At 45.1% G+C, this 23893-nt stretch overlaps 1 protein-coding gene across 1 annotated transcript in view; it reads left to right on the top strand.

Moving 5' to 3' along the window:
• Positions 1 to 22412, top strand: part of LOC140077499 (cytochrome P450 2G1-like) — a 108477-nt gene extending 86065 nt beyond the window's left edge. The window contains exons 4-13 of the mRNA XM_072124739.1: positions 1776 to 1878; positions 7008 to 7263; positions 8704 to 8866; positions 10540 to 10680; positions 11290 to 11450; positions 12090 to 12263; positions 12378 to 12519; positions 13423 to 13610; positions 14678 to 14819; positions 22225 to 22412. Of these exons, the coding sequence (XP_071980840.1) occupies positions 7096 to 7263; positions 8704 to 8866; positions 10540 to 10680; positions 11290 to 11450; positions 12090 to 12263; positions 12378 to 12519; positions 13423 to 13610; positions 14678 to 14819; positions 22225 to 22412 (1467 nt within the window). The 5' untranslated portion in view covers positions 1776 to 1878; positions 7008 to 7095. The remainder of the gene's footprint in view (positions 1 to 1775; positions 1879 to 7007; positions 7264 to 8703; positions 8867 to 10539; positions 10681 to 11289; positions 11451 to 12089; positions 12264 to 12377; positions 12520 to 13422; positions 13611 to 14677; positions 14820 to 22224) is intronic.
• Positions 22413 to 23893: the final 1481 nt, after the last annotated feature.

Below are 23893 nucleotides of genomic sequence, written 5' to 3'. Positions count from 1 at the left end.
TGATGTAATGATGGGTCAGTGTTATCTATATAGAGGTCATTGTACAGGGGGGAGGAGGAGATAAGCTGTGACATCATCTATTGCCAGTAGTGATGTAATGATGGGTCTGTTTTATCTATATAGAGGTCATTGTACAGGGAGGGGGAGGAGATAAGCTGTGACATCATCTATTGTCAGTAGTGATGTAATGATGGGTCAGTGTTATCTATATAGAGGTCATTGTACAGGGAGGGGAGGAGATAAGCTGTGACATCATCTATTGTCAGTAGTGATGTAATGATGGGTCAGTGTTATCTATATAGAGGTCATTGTACAGGAGGGAGGAGATAAGCTGTGACATCATCTATTGTCAGTAGTGATGTAATGATGGGTCAGTGTTATCTATATAGAGGTCATTGTACAGGGGGGAGGAGGAGATAAGCTGTGACATCATCTATTGTCAGTAGTGATGTAATGATGGGTCAGTGTTATCTATATAGAGGTCATTGTACAGGGAGGAGGAGGAGATAAGCTGTGACATCATCTATAGTCAGTAGTGATGTAATGATGGGTCAGTGTTATCTATATAGAGGTCATTGTACAGGGGGGAGGAGGAGATAAGCTGTGACATCATCTATAGTCAGTAGTGATGTAATGATGGGTCAGTGTTATCTATATAGAGGTCATTGTACAGGGAGGGGGAGGAGATAAGCTGTGACACCATCTATTGTCAGTAGTGATGTAATGATGGGTCAGTGTTATCTATATAGAGGTCATTGTACAGGGAGGGGAGGAGATAAGCTGTGACATCATCTATTGTCAGTAGTGATGTAATGATGGGTCAGTGTTATCTATATAGAGGTCATTGTACAGGAGGGAGGAGATAAGCTTTGACATCAACTATTGTCAGTAGTGATGTAATGATGGGTCAGTGTTATCTATATAGAGGTCATTGTACAGGGGGGAGGAGGAGATAAGCTGTGACATCATCTATTGTCAGTAGTGATGTAATGATGGGTCAGTGTTATCTATATAGAGGTCATTGTACAGGGAGGGGGAGGGGATAATCTGTGACATCATCTATTGTCAGTAGTGATGTAATGATGGGTCAGTGTTATCTATATAGAGGTCATTGTAAAGGGAGGGGGAGGAGATAATCTGTGACATCATCTATTGTCAGTAGTGATGTAATAATGGGTCAGTGTTATCTATATAGAGGTCATTGTACGGGGAGGGGGAGGAGGTAAGCTGTGACATCATCTATTGTCAGTAGTGATGTAATGATGGGTCAGTGTTATCTATATAGAGGTCATTGTACAGGGAGGGGGAGGAGATAAGCTGTGACATCATCTATTGTCAGTAGTGATGTAATGATGGGTCAGTGTTATCTATATAGAGGTCATTGTACAGGGAGGGGGAGGAGATAAGCTGTGACATCATGTATTGTCAGTAGTGATGTAATGAGGGGTCAGTGTTATCTATATAGAGGTCATTGTACAGGATGGGGGAGGAGATAAGCTGTGACATCATCTATTGTCAGTAGTGATGTAATGATGGGTCAGTGTTATCTATATAGAGGTCATTGTACAGGGAGGGGGAGGAGATAAGCTGTGACATCATGTATTGTCAGTAGTGATGTAATGAGGGGTTAGTGTTCCCTTCGGGCCAGAGGTGGACTTTTTAATCTTGATGATTCCTACTTTACCTTTGGAAAGTGAGTATAAAACACCTTCTAAAACTCTCTCTGAATTGCTTGCATATTGTACTATTTGTGATCCTTTCCTCTCTAACCACAGAAGATCACACAGTGGAACCCCGCCCTTATCTTGGATAGGCTCTGTCTCCGGAGGCACAAGGTGCTGGGTGCACATACGATTCATTGGGGAGTTCCAGCCTGAGGTGCGCACAAGGTATAGTGTGTCTGTGTCTATTCATGGATTGTGGACATTAGGAGGCTTTTTTTATATATATATTTTACTCATTTTTGCTTTTAGACTTGTTTCTGTTTTAGCTCCATTAGGTTTTATGTGTTACTACTTATCCAGCCGGGAAACACATAGGTTACAGTGTTCTGTTTACTGTCTGTGGCCAAATTAACGATTACTGTAGATAGATGATTGAAGCTCTGAATGTGACTGGAGTTTCAGAAATTATATAACAACATTATATAACAATAGATGATTGCAGCTCTGAATGTGACTGGAGTATCAGAAATTATATAACAATAGATAGATGATGGAAGTTCTGGGTGTTACTGGAGTCAGATCATCTACTCTGGCTAATAATCCACAGGCAACATATGTCCTTGGGGGAGTAAATCTGGGAGAGTCCCCTGTTGAGAAGGACCTGGGTGACTAGTAGATCATAAACTAAATAACAGCACAATGTCAATCAGCTGCCTCTAAAGCCAGAAAGATCTTGTTATGCATCAGAGGTCTGGACTCTGGGGATAGGGGTGTAATATTTCCACTGTACAAGGCATTGGTTTCGCCTCACCTGGAATATGCCGTCCAGTTCTGGGCACCGGTCCATAAAAAGGAGGCCCTGGAGCTGGAGAGGGTTCAACATAGAGCCACAAAAATGATAAGGGGTATGGAGGGTCTCAGTTATGAGGAAAGATTAAGACAACTAGATGTAGTTAGTCTGGAAAAGAGACGACTACGAGGGGACATGATAAATTTATATAAATATATGAATGGTCCATACAAAAAATAAGGGGCACTGTCTCTGTCTGGAGAAAACAAGGTTTGATCACCAGAAGCAGAAGGGATTTTTTACTATGAGAACTGTCAATCTGTGGAATAGCCTCGCTCAGGCGCTGGTCACAGCAGGGACAGTAGAGAGCTCAGGCGCTGGTCACAGCAGGGACAGCAGAGAGCTCAGGCACAGGTCACAGCAGGGACAGCAGAGAGCTCAGGCACAGGTCACAGCAGGGACAGCAGAGAGCTCAGGCGCAGGTCACAGTAGGGACAGCAGAGAGCTCAGGCGCTGGTCACAGCAGGGACAGCAGAGAGCTCAGGCGCAGGCGCAGGTCACAGCAGGGACAGCAGAGAGCTCAGGCGCTGGTCACAGCAGGGACAGCATAGAGCTCAGCCGCTGGTCACAGCAGGGACAGCAGAGAACTCAGGCGCTGGTCACAGCAGGGACAGCAGAGAGCTCAGGCGCAGGTCACAGCAGGGACAGCAGAGAGCTCATGCGCAGGTCACAGCAGGGACAGCAGAGAGCTTAGGCGCAGGTCACAGCAGGGACAGTAGAGAGCTCAGGCGCTGGTCACAGCAGGGACAGCATAGAGCTCAGCCGCTGGTCACAGCAGGGACAGCAGAGAACTCAGGCGCTGGTCACAGCAGGTACAGCAGAGAGCTCAGGCGCAGGTCACAGCAGGGACAGCAGAGAGCTCATGCGCAGGTCACAGCAGGGACAGCAGAGAGCTTAGGCGCAGGTCACAGCAGGGACAGCAGAGAGCTCAGGCGCTGGTCACAGCAGGGACAGCATAGAGCTCAGCCGCTTGTCACAGCAGGGACAGCAGAGAACTCAGGCGCTGGTCACAGCAGGGACAGCAGAGAGCTTCAAGAAGGGTCTAGATGCCTTTTTACACCTAAATAAACATTGATGGTTATGTTATATAGATTTTTTCCCATAAATCTCTTCCTCATCCAATCCCTTCCCTTCCTTGGTTGAACTTGATGGACATGTGTCTTTTTTTCAACAGTATAAACTTTGATGATCTCATGGAAGATATAAGATTGCTGCTCTAGATGTGACTGGTGTATGAGAGATGATATACTGGTATTGATAAGACTGCAGCTCTGAATGGGACTGGAGTATCAGAAAGTATCTAATATCTCTTCAACAACAATGTTGGCTAAACATATGGCAAGGATGTGACTGGAGTATCAGAGATGATTTAATGCCTGTACAACAATGTTGGCTATGCATATGGCAAGGATAAGACTGCAGCTCTGTATGTGACTGAAGTTTCAGAAATGTTCTAATATCTCTATAACAACAACGTTGGCTTTGCAAGGACGTTGGATGGGGATAGGGGTGTAATATTTCCACTGTACAAGGCATTGGTTTCGCCTCACCTGGAATATGCCGTCCAGTTCTGGGCACCGGTCCATAAAAAGGAGGCCCTGGAGCCGGAGAGGGTTCAACATAGAGCCACAAAAATGATAAGGGGTATGGAGGGTCTCAGTTATGGGGAAAGATTAAGACAACTAGATGTAGTTAGTCTGGAAAAGAGACGACTACGAGGGGACATGATTAATTTATATAAATATATGAATGGTCCATACAAAAAAAAAGGGCACTGTCTCTGTCTGGAGAAAACAAGGTTTGATCACCAGAAGCAGAAGGGATTTTTTACTATGAGAACTGTCAATCTGTGGAATAGCCTTGCTCAGGCGCTGGTCACAGCAGGGACAGCAGAGAGCTCAGGCGCTGGTCACAGCAGGGACAGTAGAGAGCTCTGGCGCTGGTCACAGCAGGGACAGCAGAGAGCTCAGGTACAGGTCACAGCAGGGACAGCAGAGGGCTCAGGCACAGGTCACAGCAGGGACAGCAGAGAGCTCAGGCGCTGGTCACAGCAGGGACAGCAGAGAGCTCAGGCACTGGTCACAGCAGGGACAGCAGAGAGCTCAGGCGCAGGTCACAGCAGGGACAGCAGAGAGCTCAGGCGCTGGTCACAGCAGGGACAGCAGAGAGCTCAGCCGCTGGTCACAGCAGGGACAGCAGGGAGCTCAGGCGCTGGTCACAGCAGGGACAGCAGAGAGCTCAGGCGCAGGTCACAGCAAGGACAGCAGAGAGCTCAGGTGCTGGTCACAGCAGGGACAGCAGAGAGCTCAGGCACAGGTCACAGCAGGGACAGCAGAGAGCTCAGGCGCTGGTCACAGCAGGGACAGCAGAGAGCTCATGCGCAGGTCACAGCAGGGACAGCAGAGAGCTCAGGCGCAGGTCACAGCAGGGACAGCAGAGAGCTCAGGCGCTGGTCACAGCAGGGACAGCAGAGAGCTCAGCCGCTGGTCACAGCAGGGACAGCAGAGAACTCAGGCGCTGGTCACAGCAGGGACAGCAGAGAGCTCAGGCGCAGGTCACAGCAGGGACAGCAGAGAGCTCATGCGCAGGTCACAGCAGGGACAGCAGAGAGCTTAGGCACAGGTCACAGCAGGGACAGCAGAGAGCTTAGGCGCAGGTCACAGCAGGGACAGCAGAGAGCTCAGGCGCTGGTCACAGCAGGGACAGCATAGAGCTCAGCCGCTGGTCACAGCAGGGACAGCAGAGAACTCAGGCGCTGGTCACAGCAGGGACAGCAGAGAGCTCAGGCGCTGGTCAAAGCAGGGACAGCAGAGATCTCAGGAGCAGAGCACAGCAGGGACAGCAGAGAGCTCAGGTGCTGGTCACAGCAGGGACAGCAGAGAGCTCAGGCGCTGGTCACAGCAGGGACAGCAGAGAGCTCAGGCGCTGGTCACAGCAGGGACAGCAGAGAGCTCAGGCGCTGGTCATAGCAGGGACAGCAGAGAGCTCAGGCGCTGGTCACAGCAGGGACAGCAGAGAGCTCAGGCGCTGGTCACAGCAGGGACAGCAGGGAGCTCAGGCGCTGGTCACAGCAGGGACAGCAGAGAGCTCAGGCACAGGTCACAGCAGGGACAGCAGAGAGCTCAGGCGCTGGTCACAGCAGGGACAGCAGAGAGCTCAGGTGCTGGTCACAGCAGGGACAGCAGAGAGCTCAGGCGCTGGTCACAGCAGGGACAGCAGAGAGCTCAGGTGCAGGTCACAGCAGGGACAGCAGAGAGCTCAGGCGCTGGTCACAGCAGGGACAGCAGAGAGCTTCAAGAAGGGTCTAGATGCCTTTTTACACCTAAATAAACATTGATGGTTATGTTATATAGATTTTTTCCCATAAATCTCTTCCTCATCCAATCCCTTCCCTTCCTTGGTTGAACTTGATGGACATGTGTCTTTTTTCCAACAGTATAAACTTTGATGATCTCATGGAAGATATAAGATTGCTGCTCTAGATGTGACTGGTGTATGAGAGATGATATACTGGTATTGATAAGACTGCAGCTCTGAATGGGACTGGAGTATCAGAAAGTATCTAATATCTCTACAACAACAATGTTGGCTAAACATATGGCAAGGATGTGACTGGAGTATCAGAGATGATTTAATGCCTGTACAACAATGTTGGCTATGCATATGGCAAGGATAAGACTGCAGCTCTGTATGTGACTGAAGTTTCAGAAATGTTCTAATATCTCTATAACAACAACGTTGGCTTTGCAAGGACGTTGGATGGCAAGGATTTGACTGGAGTATCAGAGATGATTTAATGCTTCTACAACAATGTTGGCTAAGCGTCGCAATTGAAAGCATATTAACTCACACACAATCTTATACTGTGGGGGTCATTTAATAAGGGCCCAAATCAAATTTTTCCGTCGGGTTACCCGAATTTTACTGTTTTGCCCCGGGATTTTGGCGCACTTAATCGGATTGTGGCGCATCGGCGCCGGCATGCACGCGACAGAAATCGGGGGCGTGGCCGTGAGAAGACCCGACGGATTCGGAAAAACCGCCGCATTTAAAATAAAAAAAAGTGTCGCTAGACACGCACTTACCTGCACCCACGATAGGACGGTGAACTTTAGTGCATTCTGATGAACTTCAGCGCAGCAGCGCTACCTGGTGGACGTCGGAGGAACTGCCTTAGTGAATCCCAGCAGAACCCGAATCCTCCGCAGAGAACGCGCCGCTGGATCGCGAATGGACCGGGTAAGTAAATCTGCCCCAATGAATGTTCTTCATTGCCTATAGCAACCAATCAGAGCTCAGAGCTCCTAATACTGACCTGTAGAAGGTCAGGAGGCTGCAGTGTGGATTACTTTAGTGGACATATACATATTGATACACTCAGCTTTATATATTAGATACATGAACAAGTCCTTAAATATGTGTCTGTTTGATGATCTATTGGTCAATATCCCAGACCCTGTAATTGAAACTAATGTATATGTATTTATTTTTAGGATTTGGATCCGAAAAGAGAAATTTAAGAGCACCTCACCCTTGTAGAAGCTTCCCCTTTATACATACTATTAGTCATAGTATTGGACCATGGACTGTACATGGATGACGATCCTGGCTCTTATTTGCATCTTCATCTTTATGAGTCGGAATACAACAAGCAGAAGATGTCACCTTCCTCAAGGACCCACTCCCCTGCCCCTGATCGGGTCTCTGCTGCACATCCAGAGGGGGGCGCTGGTGCCATCCCTCTTCAAGGTCAGACAATTCTAGATTTACCTATTTACAGGAAGAACATTTATTGCATAATTAAAATTTAACCTAAAATTGATAATTTGTAATCGGTGTCAAACTAGTTGACAAGTTACATTCCAATAAGTTTTACTGTTGTCTACAAAACACCCGAAACATTCGTGAATTTTATTACTACATACATTATTCTATGGGCCTAAGAGAAGACTAAGCACAGGGGGAATCGTGATCTAGGTAGTCAGAGCCAAGACCCCCAAGCATCAAAATAATTACTTTCTTTATAGAGAATGGGGCAGATTTACTTACCCGATCCGTTCGCGATCCAGCGGCGCGTTCTCTGCGGTGGATTCGGGTCCGGCCGGGATTCATCAAGGTAGTTCCTCCGCCGTCCACCAGGTGGCGCTGCTGCGCTGAAAAGCATCCGGATGCCCTGAAATTCACCGACCCGGACCAGGTGAAGGTAAGCGCGTCCCAAGCGACACATTTTCCGTTTTTAAATGCGGTGGTTTTTCCGAATACGTCGGGTTTTCGTTCGGCCACGCCCCCCGATTTCCGTCACGCGCATGCCGGCGCCGATGCACCACAATCCGATCGCGTGCGCCAAAATCCCGGGGCAATACAGGGAAAATCGGCGCAAATCGGAAATATTCGGGTAACACGTCGGGAAAACGCGAATCGGGCCCTTAGTAAATGACCCCAATTATGCAAATACGTTTTCTAGGATGGGACAATGAAAACCCCGCCTCTTTTGCTACCTTGTAAGGCAGCCCCCTTTATCATCAAGCATGACTTTCAGGAAGCCTAATGAAATGAGCATTACAGTCTCGCAGCGCTGGGGACCTGGGTTCAAGTCCCAGGGTCAACATCTGCAAAGAGTTTGTATGTTTTCTCTGTGTTTGCGTGGGTTTCCTACGGGTCCTCCGGTTTCCTCCCACACTCCAAAACACACTGGTTGATTGATTAGATTGTGAGCCCCACTGGGGACAGGGACTGATTTGGTAAGCTCTGTGCAGCGCTGCGTAATCTGTGTGCGCTATATAACTAAAGAATTATTATTATTATGTCAGATTAAAGCCAAAACGGTATAACTATTCCAGAAGGAACAGATTCCTGACCGTTGACAGCGCTGTGTCAATGTGGTTGCGTCTCTTCAGTACAATGTTTAGCTGCAGGAGAGTTTTTGACTCAGGTCAGAGGGTAAAAAAATAGGCTTAGTTTTCCTTGTTCCATCCGGTAAAAAATTATTTACATATTTCCCAGAATGCCCTAGTGGAGCATCAATGCCTATAAGTCTCCACACGCCTGTAAGGCGGCATTAAATGGCAAAGTCTTTGTAAGGAGACTCTTACTCCGTGATCCCACCTTTATAGATGGCACGAAAATTCTAATACCCTCTAAAAAATGTTTTTTATTGAAGAAAAATGTAGATCTTTATGCTTTTTTCAGCTTTGGGATCAGTATGGGTCAGTATATACCCTTTACTTGGGCTCTAAACCAGCGGTTGTTCTCTGTGGATATGAGACTGTAAAGGAAGCTCTTGTTGATCGAAGGGATGAATTTGGTGCCAGAGGTCCTGTACCTGTACTGGAGAGATTTACCCAAGGTTATGGTAAGGATAAAACTTTGTCACTTCTCATCACATATTGGGGCAGATTTACTTACCCGGTCCGTTCGCGATCCAGCGGCGCGTTCTCTGCGGAGGATTCGGGTCCGGCCAGGATTCACTAAGGTAGTTCCTCCGCCGTCCACCAGGTGTCGCTGCTGTGCTGAAGTTCCCCAGAATGCACTGAAGTTCAATGGCCTATACCTGGTGAAGGTAAGCGCGAGTCCAGCGACACTTTTTTTTTTTTTAAATGCGGAGGTTTTTCCGAATCCGTCGAATTTTCGTTCGGTCACGCCCCCTGATTTTTGTCGCGTGCATGCCAGCGCCGATGCGCCACAATCCGATCACGTGCGCCAAAATCCCGGGGCAATTCAGGGAAAATCGGCGCAAATCGGAAATATTCGGGTAACACATCGGGAAAACGCGAATTGGGCCCTTAGTAAATGACCCCCATTGACTCACAATTTATCTGAAAATCCTGGTAACAGGTAGGAGGGGTACTACGACCATATTACTGAGAAACCTTTGTCCAGTAACTCATGGTACAACTGAGTTTAGTTGCTCCATCACAAGACCAAACTACCACATCACACATAGGCCTCAGGGGCCTCAGGGGACCAGAAGTCGTCTACACCAGGACCAAAGTCCAAAGACACTGAGGGAGAGTCATTAGGACTGGGATGGGAAACTTCCTTCTGCCAATGGTCTGACGCCCAAATCTACTGAGGGGCTCCGACCTCTTAGTAGATTGGGTTTGGACCTAAGAGCAGGTCTGAACTGGCAGGGATTTCTGCTATAGTCTCCATTGGTTTTTGGCCCATTCCTGCTCCTTGCCCGCTTCCCACCTCCTCCGCCCCAAGGTGAGGGAGCGATTTATGTGCCTTATCACCAGAAGACTGGTAGATAAAGACGTAAAGACGTCATCCACACCAGGACCAAAGTCAAGAGACACCGGAATGAATTTATTAAGATGTTTTAAACTTTCCCCATGCCGGTGTAACAGGCCACGGTACACCCCCAGCCCAAACTAAAGTGGCCTAGCCCAGATTATACCCCGGAATATAACGTGGCCTAGCCCAGATTATACCCCGGGATATAACGTGGCCTAGCCCAGATTATACCCCGGAATATAACGTGGCCTAGCCCAGATTATACCCCGGAATATAATGTGGCCTAGCCCAGAGCCCAGATTACTTAATGTTTCTACATTTTATTGGGGATTCAGCTCTGATAAGTTAAAGGGAACCTGTCACCAGGAGACCCATTTTTAGCACTTCCCCAGTCCCCACAGAGCATAGTACATACACTGTCAAAGTGTTTTTGTATAAAAATAGGTTTTACAGAAAAAAAGATATGTTATATTGTACCTTTCATTAGCATCTGCTGTGTGACTAGGCAGTTGCCAATTGGGAGGGGCTGGAAAGGAGCAGGTCCCCCCCCCCCCCCCACCCTTGGGAAACAGCTCTTCCATGTGACCTTTTCAAATGTATGAATAACTCCCCTCACTCGGGATTGGCTGTAGAGGAGCAGGGGGCGTCGCTAAGGCAAGTGATGGGTGTTTTCATATATTTGAAAAGGTCACATGTTTCCCAAGGGTGGGGGGGAAACTGCTCCTTTCCAGCCCCTCCCAGGGCACTAGAATCCGCCAACACTCATCCAACTTTGTCTGCATTTTGTAGGATTTATTCTGAGTAACGGGAAGCAGTGGAATATTTTGAGGAACTTTACAATGAAGAATTTTGGATTCGGGAAGAAAAGCAGTGAGTGGAAGATCCGAAAGGAAGCCCAATGTGTTGTGGAGGAATTTAGAAAGCTTAATGGTAAGACGGGGTACGCAAGAGTTAAGGACAATATATTGATATGTGTCTGACACCCACAATACTTTTAAGTGAGAATATGATGCCTCATAGATGTATTCCATGGACCCATAAGGACTAGGTGGCACCATACAAGGTGCATGCACAGCCATCACTATATGATTGAGTCTCATCCTTGGCAATTCTTCCATTTCCATGGAGCAGCTCCATATCTCATAGTCATACTGGGCTACAGACTTGATAAATCATGTCCAGATGTCCAGTTTCATTATGGAATTTAAAGGACAAGGATGAAGGATTGTAAACCCAACACACTGACATACTGGTGCGCGCCCTCTCTGGCAGGATCCGCTCTTATTTCAGCTTCTTATGCAAGAAAAAAAGCTTTAAAAATAATCTAAATGAGCCTGAGGGTCTCCAGGCTCAACTAACGCCTGTGCCTAATTGTAAAAGGATTGTTTTTGTCCAAACAAGGGCACGAGAATCTAAAAGAAGAGTGGCCAGAGGGGGCGCACACCAGTATGTCAGTGTGCTTGGTGTACAATCCTTCATCCTGGTGTTAAAGCTGAAAATGCGTGAACAGTGTCATTGAGATGTCGCACTTTCTTCTAGGTCGTCCTGTGGATCCCACTAAGAAGCTCATGGACGCTTTCTCTAACGTTCTTTGCTCCATGGTATTCGGAGAACGTTTTGAGTACGAGGATGAGAGATTTACCAAACTTCTCAGAATTATGAACGAATCTTTATATTTTACAGGTTCTACCTGCGCACAGGTAACTGGAGTCTTTTCTGCAGTGGATTCCCATCTGCTTTGGAGGCTCCATCTCCGCTCTTCACAAGATGATTGATCCTCATTGTAGTTTAGGGGATTTGTTGGGTTATTCCATCTTGGAAAACTTGCCAGAAGTAAAGGAGAGGAGGGACTGGGAATGTTTCTTTTAGTCTTGTATCTTTATGAGGAATAGGTTGGTGTTGCCTGGAAATGTAGGATGTAGGATCTTCAGTTGTGGGCTGCAGATGACAACTAGTGGTACCCAGGTATCTGTTATTGGCTGCTTTGCTTATGTAATTGTCAGTCACTTTTGGTCAGTAACCAAACTGGAGAAATTTGTCCCTTAGCTCCAGGGAAGTGTTTTTCCAGGTCTGGGGAAAAAAAATATGCAAATGAACTTGAGGGGCTTCAGACAGAACAATGCAGCTCAGAGCCCCTCAAGCTAATTAGCATAATTTTTAAAATCCATTTTTGTCAAAACCAGGTCATAAGGAGCTAAAATATGAGTGGATCCTGCCAATGGGGCCACGCACCAGCATGTAGGTGTGCTTGGTTTACATCCTTTGATTCTGGTAGTAGATTTAAGTCTACGCTACAAGGAATTCGTCTCCTAATTTTTTTCTGTATCATAACTCTACAGCTGCTGAGCGTTCTCCCTCTTACCAAGCACTTTCCAGGACCTCACCAGAGGATAACTCAGCTTTTAGATGAGATGATCGAGTTTATATATGAGAGGGTAAAGGCCTGCCAGGAGTCCCTGGATCCCAGCGCTCCCCGACATTTCATCGACAGCTTCCTCATCAAGATGGAAGAGGTATTTTATACGAACAGAAGATGAAGCCGCGTTTCGTGAGCGAGAAAGCCGTAAAGTCTCTGCAACTAGTGCTAAAAATTCTCTATAAAGATCATGTTTCCCACTTATCCCCAGGAGAAGAACGATCCCAATACAGAATTCCATTTAAAGAACCTCCTGATAATAACCCACAACCTGTTGATAGCCGGATCAGAAATAGTCAGCACCACCCTGAAATATGGACTACTTACCTTACTGAAACATCCTGAAATACAGGGTAAGTGATTGGTGGAATCTGATGTACTGTAGTTCTTATTTGAAGGGATTTTTTAAGGGCATCTAAATCTTTGTTGCAGCAGACTGGGGCAGATTTAAAGGAACATACCACCACGGATCTACCTGTTAAGGCAGATCCGGTGTCAGGTTCCTCTAATGTAGAGTAGTATTGCCCTTTTTAGGGGTAATTCTTTCGTGGCCCAGAACTTTTTAAAATTTAAATTCCCCCAATATTTAAATTTCTTAAAGAGGCTACTGCGGCGTGGAGTAGCTGGAGCTGAAGCTACACGGTGCGGCTACTCCACGCCCCAGTAGCCTCTTGCGTTCTGCCTACCGATGCACTGGTAGATGCGCACACTTGTCTGAGAAGCGGCGTTCTGCGCATGTCCAGCCAAGATAATAAGTAAGGAAGGCCACATCTTAATCCATTGTCCCAATTAAAGATATTGGGGGTCATTTACTAAGGGCCCGATTCGCGTTTTCCCGACGTGTTACCCGAATATTTCCGATTTGCGCCGATTGTACCTGAATTGCCCCGGGATTTTGGCGCACGCGATCGGATTGTGGCGCGCTGGCATGCGCGCGATGGAAATCGGGGGTCGTGGCCGAACGAAAACCCAACGTATTCGGAAAAACCGCCCCATTTAAGAACGGAAAATGTGTCGCTCGGGACGCGCTTACCTTCACTCAGCCCGAGCCGGTGAACTCCAGCACGTTCAGATGCTTTTCAGCGCAGCAGCGCCACCTGGTGGACGGCGGAAGAACTACTTTATTAAATCCCGGCCGGACCCGAATCCACCACAGAGAACGCGCCGCTGGATCGCGAATGGACCGGGTAAGTAAATCTGCCCCATTGATGTTGTCTCTTCCCAATATCTATAAAGTTTGAAACCTTTATTTACAGCTAAACTCCATAACGAGATCGATCACGTGATCGGACGAGATCGAGAGCCTAATTATGATGACCGGCTGCACATGCCTTACACCCAGGCAGTGATCAACGAGATCCAGAGGTTTTGTGATGTTGCCCCTTTGAACGTGCCACATATGGTAACCAGAGATGTCCAATTTAGAGGTTATGAGATACCGAAGGTAAGGAATAAGTGGAAACGCTCTTTAGCCTTTGTCATGTTAGATAAATGCTGAGGGAGTCCTTCAGGTAAAGGGAAGCCCAGCCACCATATTGGTAAAAACATTCCCTAGAAAGTTACAATGTTTACATTCAGGGGGAAATTTAGTAACGCACATGCGCCAGAATTCTGGTGGTACTGCACCAAAAAAAAAAAAAAGTGCCGTGTGCCACAGATATCAAGGCTTTTCGACCCTTTTTTGGCACTTTTCCAACTTGTCCCACTAAGGGGGCGTGACCTTCAGCAAATGGGTGTGGCAAGAAAGGGGCGTGGCTTGCAGGGAACCCTCCGTGTGCCAAAAATTGTGGCGCACAATGGGCCAGATTTACTTACCCGGCCCATTTGCGATCCAGCGGCGCGTTCTCTGCACAGGATTCGGGACCGGACGGGATTTATGAAGGTAAAATCGGCGCAAATCGGAAATATTCGGGTAACACGTCGGGAAAACGCGAATCGGGCCCTTAGTAAATGACCCCCAATATGTAGGTCTCAAGTAGGAACTGACAGTCTTATACTGCACCAGAATTCATTGTAACATTGATAAATCCGGCGCAGAAAATCACCAGCGTTTTCCAGCTAGAGACCGGCAGAACCTAAGACGTTGTTAAAGGGGTCGTCCACTTTCAGCAAATATTTTATATGGTTTGTGGGAGGAAAAATTTTACAATTTTCCAATATATTTTCTGTATCAATTCCTTATAGTTTTCTAGATCTCTGCTTGCTGTCATTCTATAGAAATTTTCTTTGTACCTGCATGTCCATCACAACAAAGAAGCTTTCTACAGTGGGACAGCAAGCAGAGATCTAGAAAACCGTAAGGAATTGATACAGATTTTATAATTTTTCCTTACACAAACCATATCAGATATTTGCTGAAAGTGGACAACCCCTTTAAATTCCACCCACAGTATCTGATCAATGGCAATTTCTGGAAAACCTACAAAGATCAGGATAGAATTTTTTGTAGAAAAATTACTCACCACAACATAGAACTGAGCCCAGGTATTAGAGATCTGTTTTATTTCTCAGGGCACAGAGATTTACCCCTTACTCTGCACCGTTCATCGAGACCCCAAACAATTTGCTTCTCCGTGGAAGTTTAATCCGAACCATTTCTTGGATGAGAATGGGAAGTTTAAGAACAGCGATGCAATGATGGCGTTCTCAGCAGGTAAGTCCTTCCAGGAGCGGAGATACATGTCATATATCAGACACTCACTACTCAGGATATTAACCCTAACTAGGCCTCATTCACATGGCCATGTACCACATCCTCCAAAATTTCAGACCCCTTTAAATTTTTCACTCTGTTTCATTGCAGCCAATTGGTAAGATCAAAAAAGTTCTTTTCTCTGCTCATTTTTGTACACTTTGTCCCCAACAGAAATATAGATATTTTTGCTAATTTATTTAAAGGGTTATTAAAGAGCTGAAACAAAATATGTGGCCAGGAGGGGGCATTTACTTTACCTCTGCGTTCCCTCCAGGTGTCCCGCGGCGCTTTCTCGCTGTCCCCCTGTAAATAAACATGAAAGCTGCACCTTCTGACCGGCCAAGGTGGTCGACCACGCCCACCTGTCCCTGTATCTCGGCGCAGGGTCGGCGCCAGCACTGGGCATTCCTGGGCAAGTGCTGGGGCCCAGTGCTGCTGTGGGGCCCTCTGTACATAAGGAATCCATAGGGGTGAGGGGGGCTGTATCTAATGAGGTGTGAGGGTGTAATAGGGCATGAGGGGGTTGCTTGGTTCTAAAAACTTGGGAAAATTTTAGGGAACAGGAGACTGTTTTAGTTTCTGAATTGTTGATGCCGCTACCTGAGTTCACTGTAAAGGGGCCCACAGAGGCTCTGCCACCAAGGGGCTACTGAAACCTGAAGCCGCCCCTGTCTCAACGCATGATACAGCGTAGGGAATGGTGACAAGTGGGTGTGGCTCAGCTTCCGAGCTCCTGTAAATAAACAGGGTAACGGAGAGACGGCGCAGCGGGACACCTGGAGGGACCGCAGAGGTAAGTCTTATATACGTCTGCTTGATGCTGAATACTTAGCCATCTTATACCTGGGGATGTTGTCCACAGCCTCGTGGCTTCCTGGTATTGTGCTATACCTGGTAGGCCAATGCCCCCACCGAGCCATGTATTTAACCCCTTAACGCTGAAGCCACTTTTCACCTTCCTGACACGGACCATTTTTTAAAATCTGACATGTGTCTATTTAAGTGGTTATAAATTTGGAACGCTTTAACATATCCAGTTGATTTTGAGATTGTTTTTTCGTGACACATTGTACTTCATGCTGGTTGAGAAATTTAATAAATATATTTAGTATTTATTTATGAAATAAATGGAAATTTGGCAAAAATTTTGAAAAAAACAATGTTTTCCAAATTCAAAATTTTCTACTTTTTGGAAAGTTGGTCATATCACTAAAATAACTTGATAACTAACATTTTCCATATGTCTGCTTTAACTTGGCTTCATTTTTCATACATCTTTTCCTTTATTTCGGATGTTAGGAGGCTTATAACTTTAGGTGCAATTTTTCAGATTTTCACGAAAATCATCAAAACCTACTTTTGGAGGGTCAATTTAGTTAGAAGTGACTTTATAAGGCCCACATGACAGAAACCCCCCACAAATGACACCATTTTAGAAACTACACCCCTCAAAATATTCAAAACAACCTTTGGGAATTTTGTTAACCCTTTGAGCGTTTCATGAGCGTGAAAGATAAATGAAAGTGAAATTAGAGAAATGTAATTTTATCTTACTATAGATTCATTGAACACTAAAATTTGCACCTTCACAATGGGTTAAAAAGGAAAATGCATTTTACAATGTTTAGGGCAATTCCTCCTGAGCATGCCAATACCCATTTTGTCACTGTACCCTGCTGTACGGACACAGGGGGGCACTTGGAATGGAAAGAGCGTTGTTTCGTTTTTGCAGGGCAAATATGGCTGAAAAAGTTTACATGTGTCAGGATGCATTTGGAGAGCCATAGTGGTACCAAAACAGAGGAAAGCCCCAACATGAGACACCATTTTGGAAAGTACACCCCTTGGAGAGTTTAGCAACGTGTAATTTGTGTATTTTCCCCAACCGGTGTTTGATTCAATTAGGCCCCAAAAGGGAAAAAAGGTGAAAATTTTCTCAAAAAAGTCACTTTTACCCCAAATTTTTGTAAGCCACAAGGGATAAAAGATTAAACAACCCCATAAATGTGTAAAACTATTTCTCCTAAGCACAGAACTGCACCACTTTTGCATATAAAGTGTTGTATGGGTACACAGTAAGGCTCAGAAGGGAAAGAGGGGCTTTGGCCTTTTAGAAGCCAGATTTGACAATCATCCTTTACATGTGTCAGGATGCATTTGGAGAGCCCTAGTGGTACCAAAATAGAGGGGAACCCCAACAAGTGTCACCATTTTGGAAAGTGCACCCTTTGGAGAATTCAGCAAGGTGTAATATGTGTATTTACCCCTACAGGTGTTTGCTTCAATTAGGTCCCTAAAAGGAAAAAGGTGAACATTTTCCCAAAAAAGTCACTTTTACGGCTAATTTTTGTATCCCATAAGGCATTAAAGATGAAACAACCCCAAAAAATGTGTACTAGCATTTCTCCCGAGTATAAAATTGCCCCACACATGCAAATAAAATGTTGTATGGGTACGCAGTGAAGCTCAGAAGGGAAAGAGGGGCGTTGGCCTTTTAGAAGCCAAATTTGACAGACATCCTTTACATGTGTCAGGATGCATTTAGAGAGCCGTAGTGGTACCAAAACAGAGCGGAACCCCAACAAGTGTCACCATTTTGGAAAGCACACCCCTTAGAGAATTTAGCAAGGTGTAATATGTGTATTTGTCCGTAAAGGTTTTTGATTTAATTAGGACTTAAATAGATAAAAGGTGAACATTTTCTTATAAAGGTCATTTTACTCCTAATTTTATATAGCCACAAGGGATAAAAAAATGTAATAACCCCTCAAAATGTGTGAACCTATTTCTCTCGAGTGTAGAAGTACCCCACATGTGTATATAAAATGTTGTATGGGCGCACAGTAAAAGGAAAGGGGAATGTTTGCCTTTTAGAAGCCAAATTTGACAGAAATGTTTGACATGCATTTGGAGAACCCTAGTGGTATAAAACAGATAAGAATCCGAAAGGTGTCCCTAATCTTTGAATGCACACCCCTTAGAGAATTTTGCAATGTGTAATATATGTATTTGCCCCTATAGGTGAATGATCCAATTAGGCCCGAATCATTAAAAAGGTGAAAATTTTCCTATAAATGTCACTTTACCCCTAATTTATGTAAGCCACAAGGGATAATATATTAAATAACCCCGAAAAAGGTGTAAAACTATTTCTCCCGAGTGTAGAAGTACCCCACATGTGCATATAAAATACTTTCTGGGCGCACGGTAGAGGAAAAGAGGGATGTTTGTCTTTTAGAGGCCAAATTTGTAAGAAATCCTTCACATGTGTCAGGATACATTTGGAGAGCCGTAGTGGTACCAAAATAGAGGAAAACCCGAAAAGTGACCCTAATTGTTGAATGTACACCCCTTGGGGAATATAGCAAGGTGTAATATGTGGTGTAGTGTAGTGTAGTGTAATGAGCATTTTGAACATACAGGTGGTTTCCAAATACGATGTGCAATGGAGTCCAAGATGGAAATTGCAATTATTTCTGGAAAGTTCAGTGCCCGTTATGTGGCGCCCCTTATGAAATAATGGAGGGGTATAGGGAGCAACGGGACATAACAGTTGTTACAATTATTCATTTTACCGAAATTAATTCACAATAGGTTGGGCGTGAATTGTGAATGTCTAGTGTATAAGGAGGTAGAATATACCAGGGGACCAACTAAACTTTTGTCACTCTGGAGGTGTCGCAGGTCTCTTAGTAGTATGTAGTGTCCATCCTAACTTCTCTTTTGGAACAGACTCTTTATTGAGTCCTACCATTAGAAACAGCAGAATTCACCGGGAAAATGCTGCCCTGACAAAATACAGGAACATCTAAACCAGAGGTACTGGGGCCCCGTCCTTCTTGTCCCAATATTAGTTTCCTAATATCTTCCTCTTGAAAACGGAGAAATGATACGGCAGGACCTGCACATTGGAACAGCTCGTAAGAGTTGTACACCATAATCTGTACAATGTGTACGGCCAGTGCTTTTGTACCAAATCTTCGTTTTAGTAGGGAAATTATAGCCAAGTGTTGCTCTTATTCACCCTAGCGATGCCCATTGTGACGAATATTGCTGCTTTTGGCTGGACCAAATCGACCAGCAAATAGCGGCAAACATGGACAGAGGGGGGCAACAAAACCCCTCTGGACCGCAAGGCAAAACTGGTGGCTGTCAGGAACAGCCGCCACCCTGCCCCGATCACCGTGTCTATAGACATGGTGACCGGTATTACTGACGTCATAAGTAAATTCACTGCTATCGGCTCGTCTGAATTGATGAGCCAGTAGCGATAATAAACTGGGGGTGTGTGGGGGGAACGTAACCCTTCTGGTCCATGGGGCAGGATGGATGGCTGTGAGGAACAGCCGCCGTCTTACCCTGACCGGTGTTGGAAAGTCACTACCCGCCGCACCGTTCTATAACAACGCTCGTTGGGAATAGGCTATACAATCTTTATTTATTTTTTAAGCAATTTAGACAAATAAGGGCTTATTTTTTGCGAGACGAGATGCACTGTAAAAAAAACGTAATTTTAGTGGGTTTTTAGCTTATTGAAGAAATTTTATTAACTTTTTACGTGTGGAGGAAAATAAAATCATCAATTCTTGTTTTGGATTTATAGCATTTTTTGGGGGGGTTGTTCATGGTAGCATAACAATAATATATTATCTTTATTCTACGGATCACTACGATTACGGTGATACCTCATTTATATAGTTTTATTTTTATTTGTCCAATTTTATTGAAGGAAAACTAGAATAGAAAAAATTGCATTTGTTTTAGTATTGCCATTTTTATAGTGGCATAATTATAGTATTTTTTGGTTTACGGAGCTGGTTGTAAGCTTATTTTTTGCGTGACAAGTTGCTCTTTTTATTGGTATCATTTTGGTGCTTGTAACTTTTTCGGATCACTTTTTAGAACATTTTTTGTAAAGCAATTTGATAAAAAGTTTTGATTTTTGGCAAGTTTTTGGTTGTTTTTTTTTACCACGTTCACCGAGCGGGTCCAATTATGATTAGGATTTATTGTACAGATTGTTACGGACGCGGCGATACCAAATAAGTGGGGTTTTTTCGTGATTTAGTGTTTTTTTATACTTTATTACTTGTGTAAAGGGAAATGGAAATGTTTGGGGGGACTTTCACTTTCTTTTATTATTTATTTTTACTGTAAAAAACCTTTATTTATTTATTTTTCCTTTTCTTACAGTTACTGACATCTAAGCTTGAACAAGTGATCTTCTGATCACTTGTTCAAGCTTTTTTACAGGTTACACAGTGCAATACAGATGTATTGCACTGTGTAATGTAAGACACTGAGCATGCTGCGCATGCCCAGTGTCTTACAGCCGGGTCCTGCCAGGAGGCAGGGACCCGGCACCGAGAGGAGGATCGCGCAGCCCCGGGCACCGGCAGTCCCGGGGCTGCGATCGGAGGAGCGGACCCCCCCGGTAAGCGCCGCGGGGGGGTCCGATTCAACTTTAAATAGCTTTAAATGCCTCTAACACACCGCGGTCAGCGCGACCGCGGCGTGTTAGGGGTTAACACCCGCGATCGGAGAAATCTCCAATCGCGGGTGTTAGAGGCGGGTGTCAGCTATAACATATAGCCGACACCCGCAGCTTCTGGCCCCGGCTCCGCTCAGGAGCCGGGGCCAGAAGCTTGACGTAATAGTACTGCATTTTGCGGGAACGCACCTCCCGCGATGCAGTACTATTACGTCAAATGTCGGGAAGGGGTTAAAGGACACCTGTCATCAGGTCTGTGTCACTTGTCCTGTCACCTCTATTCTTCTATTCTTTATTATGTAAATGAGGCTGGTCACATGGTTAGAGGCAGTGATGTCACTGCTCTTCCCCCTCCCCTCTCCTCCCCCTGCTCATGTCTGTGTGTAATGTATAGTAAAGCATTGCTAGTGTCTATGCTTTATCTGCTGACATGCTATATCCTTCTATACACAGAGACACAGACATCAGCTACACAAGTACCTGACCTGTGCTGCTATAACATGGCTGCATCCTGGAGCTGTTGTATCTTTCACATACACATACACACAGGCTGCAGGGGGCGTGGCCACCAGCACATGGAGCAGCCATTACATGGAGCAGCTGTCAGTCAAGCACTGGGGGTGTGGCTGTGCTTCCCACTCATGAATAAGCTGGACAGCTTGAATATGCTAATGACCCATTGGACATTTCACAGGTCATTTGCATACAGCTTTAGGACCTCATTGCTTAAGGCATGAAGAGGGACAATGAAGGGATAGAGGCAATGCTCTCTAATGGCAATTTATGAAAATATATTTGGATTAGGGGGGTTATTTTGCATGACGGGTTCTCTTTAACATTTAACAAATGTAATAATGCTCTGATTTACTGTAGTTTTCAAGCTCTTCTCGATAAAGTGGAATGTATATTTTTATGAGAACCGGCCAGGTGGAAAATGCTGAGTACTTTGCAGATAGGATGTTATAGAACAGGAGGAGCAGAGTCAATGTACTACATAATTTGTGGAATTTGTTGTAACTTAAATGTAGAATTGACAATACAAGTCTCTGCCTTCTTTATGTCCCAGACAATCCGCTGTCAATCACTTGTGGGCCCGCCTTCATGACATAGTAAAATCAGAGAGATACAGGAAACATAGAAATTGCAACCCGATAGATCTCTGTTCCTCTCCTTCTGCTCTATAACATTCTTCCTGTAGATGCATTTTCACGGATCGCCTACGTATCCTCCAGAGAGACAATGGGGCAGATTTACTTACCCGGCCCATTCGCGATCCAGCGGCGCCTTCTCTGCGGTGGATTTACTAAGGCAGTTCCTCCGCCGTCCACCAGGTGGTGCTGCCGCGCTGAAAAGCATCGGAACGCGCTTCAATACACCGAGGCCGGCTGAGTGAGGGTAAGCGCAAGCTCCGCGACACAATTTCCTTTTTTTAAATGCGGCGTTTTTTCCGAATACGTCGGGTTTTCGTTCGGCCACGCCCCCCAATTTCCGTCGCGCGCATGCCAGCGCCGATGCACCACAATCCGATCGCGTGCACCAAAAACCCGGGGCAATACAGGGAAAATCGGCGCAAATCGGAAATACTCAGGTAACACGTCGGGAAACCGCGAATCGGGCCCTTAGTAAATGACCCCCAATGTGGCAGATTTATCAAGCTGTCTGAAAGTCAGAATATTTCTAGTTGCCCATGGCAACCAATCACAACTCAGCTTTCATTTTACCAGTGCTCATGAATATTTTAAAGGGGAGCTGTGATTGGTTGCCATGGGCAACTAGAAATATTCTGACTTTCAGACAGCTTGATAAATCTGCTCCTATATTTGGCTTTTTATGATTTTATAACCCAAATTTTTCATTCCTATTTCCTTCCAGGGAGGAGGATGTGTCCAGGAGAGGGTTTGGCCCGGATGGAGCTCTTTCTCTTTCTCACCACCATCCTGCAAAGCTTTACACTGACTTCTCCGACTGGATTAGAGGAGACCGATGTTGTACCGAGACTGGCGGGATTCCTGAATTCCCCCATGGACTATGAGCTGTCGTTTGTCCAGAGAGACATCTGATGGATTTAGCTGGGGGGGGGGTGGGGGGGGGGGTTTGTTTCGGACTTTGCTTTGGGGTCCAGGAGTTCCAAACAAAAAGCTACAGAACCGTCTCCTCATTCAGGGAGGTGAAATACAACCCCCCAGACCAGCGTTTAGCTCTTGTAATTGCCCCCCCAAAAAAAATAGAAGCCCCGGAAAAGTGTGCGAGTTTGTGCGTAGCCTCATCCTATCAGAACGGGGACATCACATCGGAGTTTTATTTTGTATAAACCCCTTAATGATGAGGCCTGAAAAGGCTTTAGTGACCAGGGCATTTTTTTTTTTTTTACAAATTTTCGTACATAGCAGTTTAACCCCTTCATGACCCTTTTTTGTTTTTGCGTTTTTCCATTTTTCACTCCCCACCTTCCTTCATAAATCTATCACTTCAGTATTTTTCCATGTACAGAGCTGTGTGATGGTTTTCTGCCTAACAAATTGCACATCATAGTGATGGTATTGAATATTCCATGCCGTGTACTGGGAAGCAGGAAAAAAATTCCAAATGCTGTGAAATTGGTGAAAAAACGCATTTGCGCTGTTTTCTTGTGGACTTGGATTTTACGGCTTTCACTGAGCGCCACAAATGACAGGTCTGCTTTATCCTTTGGGTCGCTACGATTATGGGGATACCAAATTTGTATAGGTTTTATAATGTTTTCATACATTTGCAAAAATTAAAACCTCCTGAACAAAAAAAATTCTTCATTTTGCCGTCTTCTGATGCTAATTACTTTTTCATACTTCGGTGCCCGGCGCTGTGGGTGGAGTCATTTTTTGCGAGATGAGATGATATTTTCAATGCTACCATTTTGAGGACTGTGCGGCATTTTGATCATTTTCTATTACATTTTTTTATTTCTTGCAAAATGGCATTTTCGAATTTAGCCGCTATTTTCCGTTACGGGGTTAAACGCAAGGAATAACCGTTCTTATATTTTGATCTGACATTTTAGGATGCGACGATACCTAAACATGTTTATGATTTTTACCGTTTTTTTATATCAGTTCTAGGGAAAGGGGTGCGATTTCAATTTTTAGTTTTTTTTTTTTTTTTACTATTTTTCAGACCCCTAGGGTACTTTAACCCTAGGATGCCTGATTGATCATACACTCCCATACTACATTATGGCCGTGTCTATGGATTTTACTGATCATGTCCCTGGCACATTGTAATGAATAATCAGCTGCTATACAAAGACCCGAGGCTTTCATAGCAACAGATCGATGGGTTAACAGCCGCAACTGATGAGTGACCGTTAAGGGGTTAAGGGCCATAATTTCTTCTTACCATAAAATTTTTTTCTTTTTTTTTTTTCATGACATTAAGGGCAGTTAAAAAAATTTTTAAAAAGTTTGAAGAACAACTGGAAAGTATAAAAACTTTTGTCTAAATCTGCACTAAGTAAATATAAGGAATTCTCTAAATTACTTTATTTAGCCATCTCCAGGTGTTTACC

The sequence above is a fragment of the Engystomops pustulosus genome, chromosome 9, assembly GCF_040894005.1.
Source record: "Engystomops pustulosus chromosome 9, aEngPut4.maternal, whole genome shotgun sequence".
Lineage (NCBI taxonomy): Eukaryota > Metazoa > Chordata > Amphibia > Anura > Leptodactylidae > Engystomops > Engystomops pustulosus.
The sequence above is the reverse complement of the archived record's forward strand: the minus strand, read 5'-3'. Positions and strand labels throughout refer to the sequence as shown.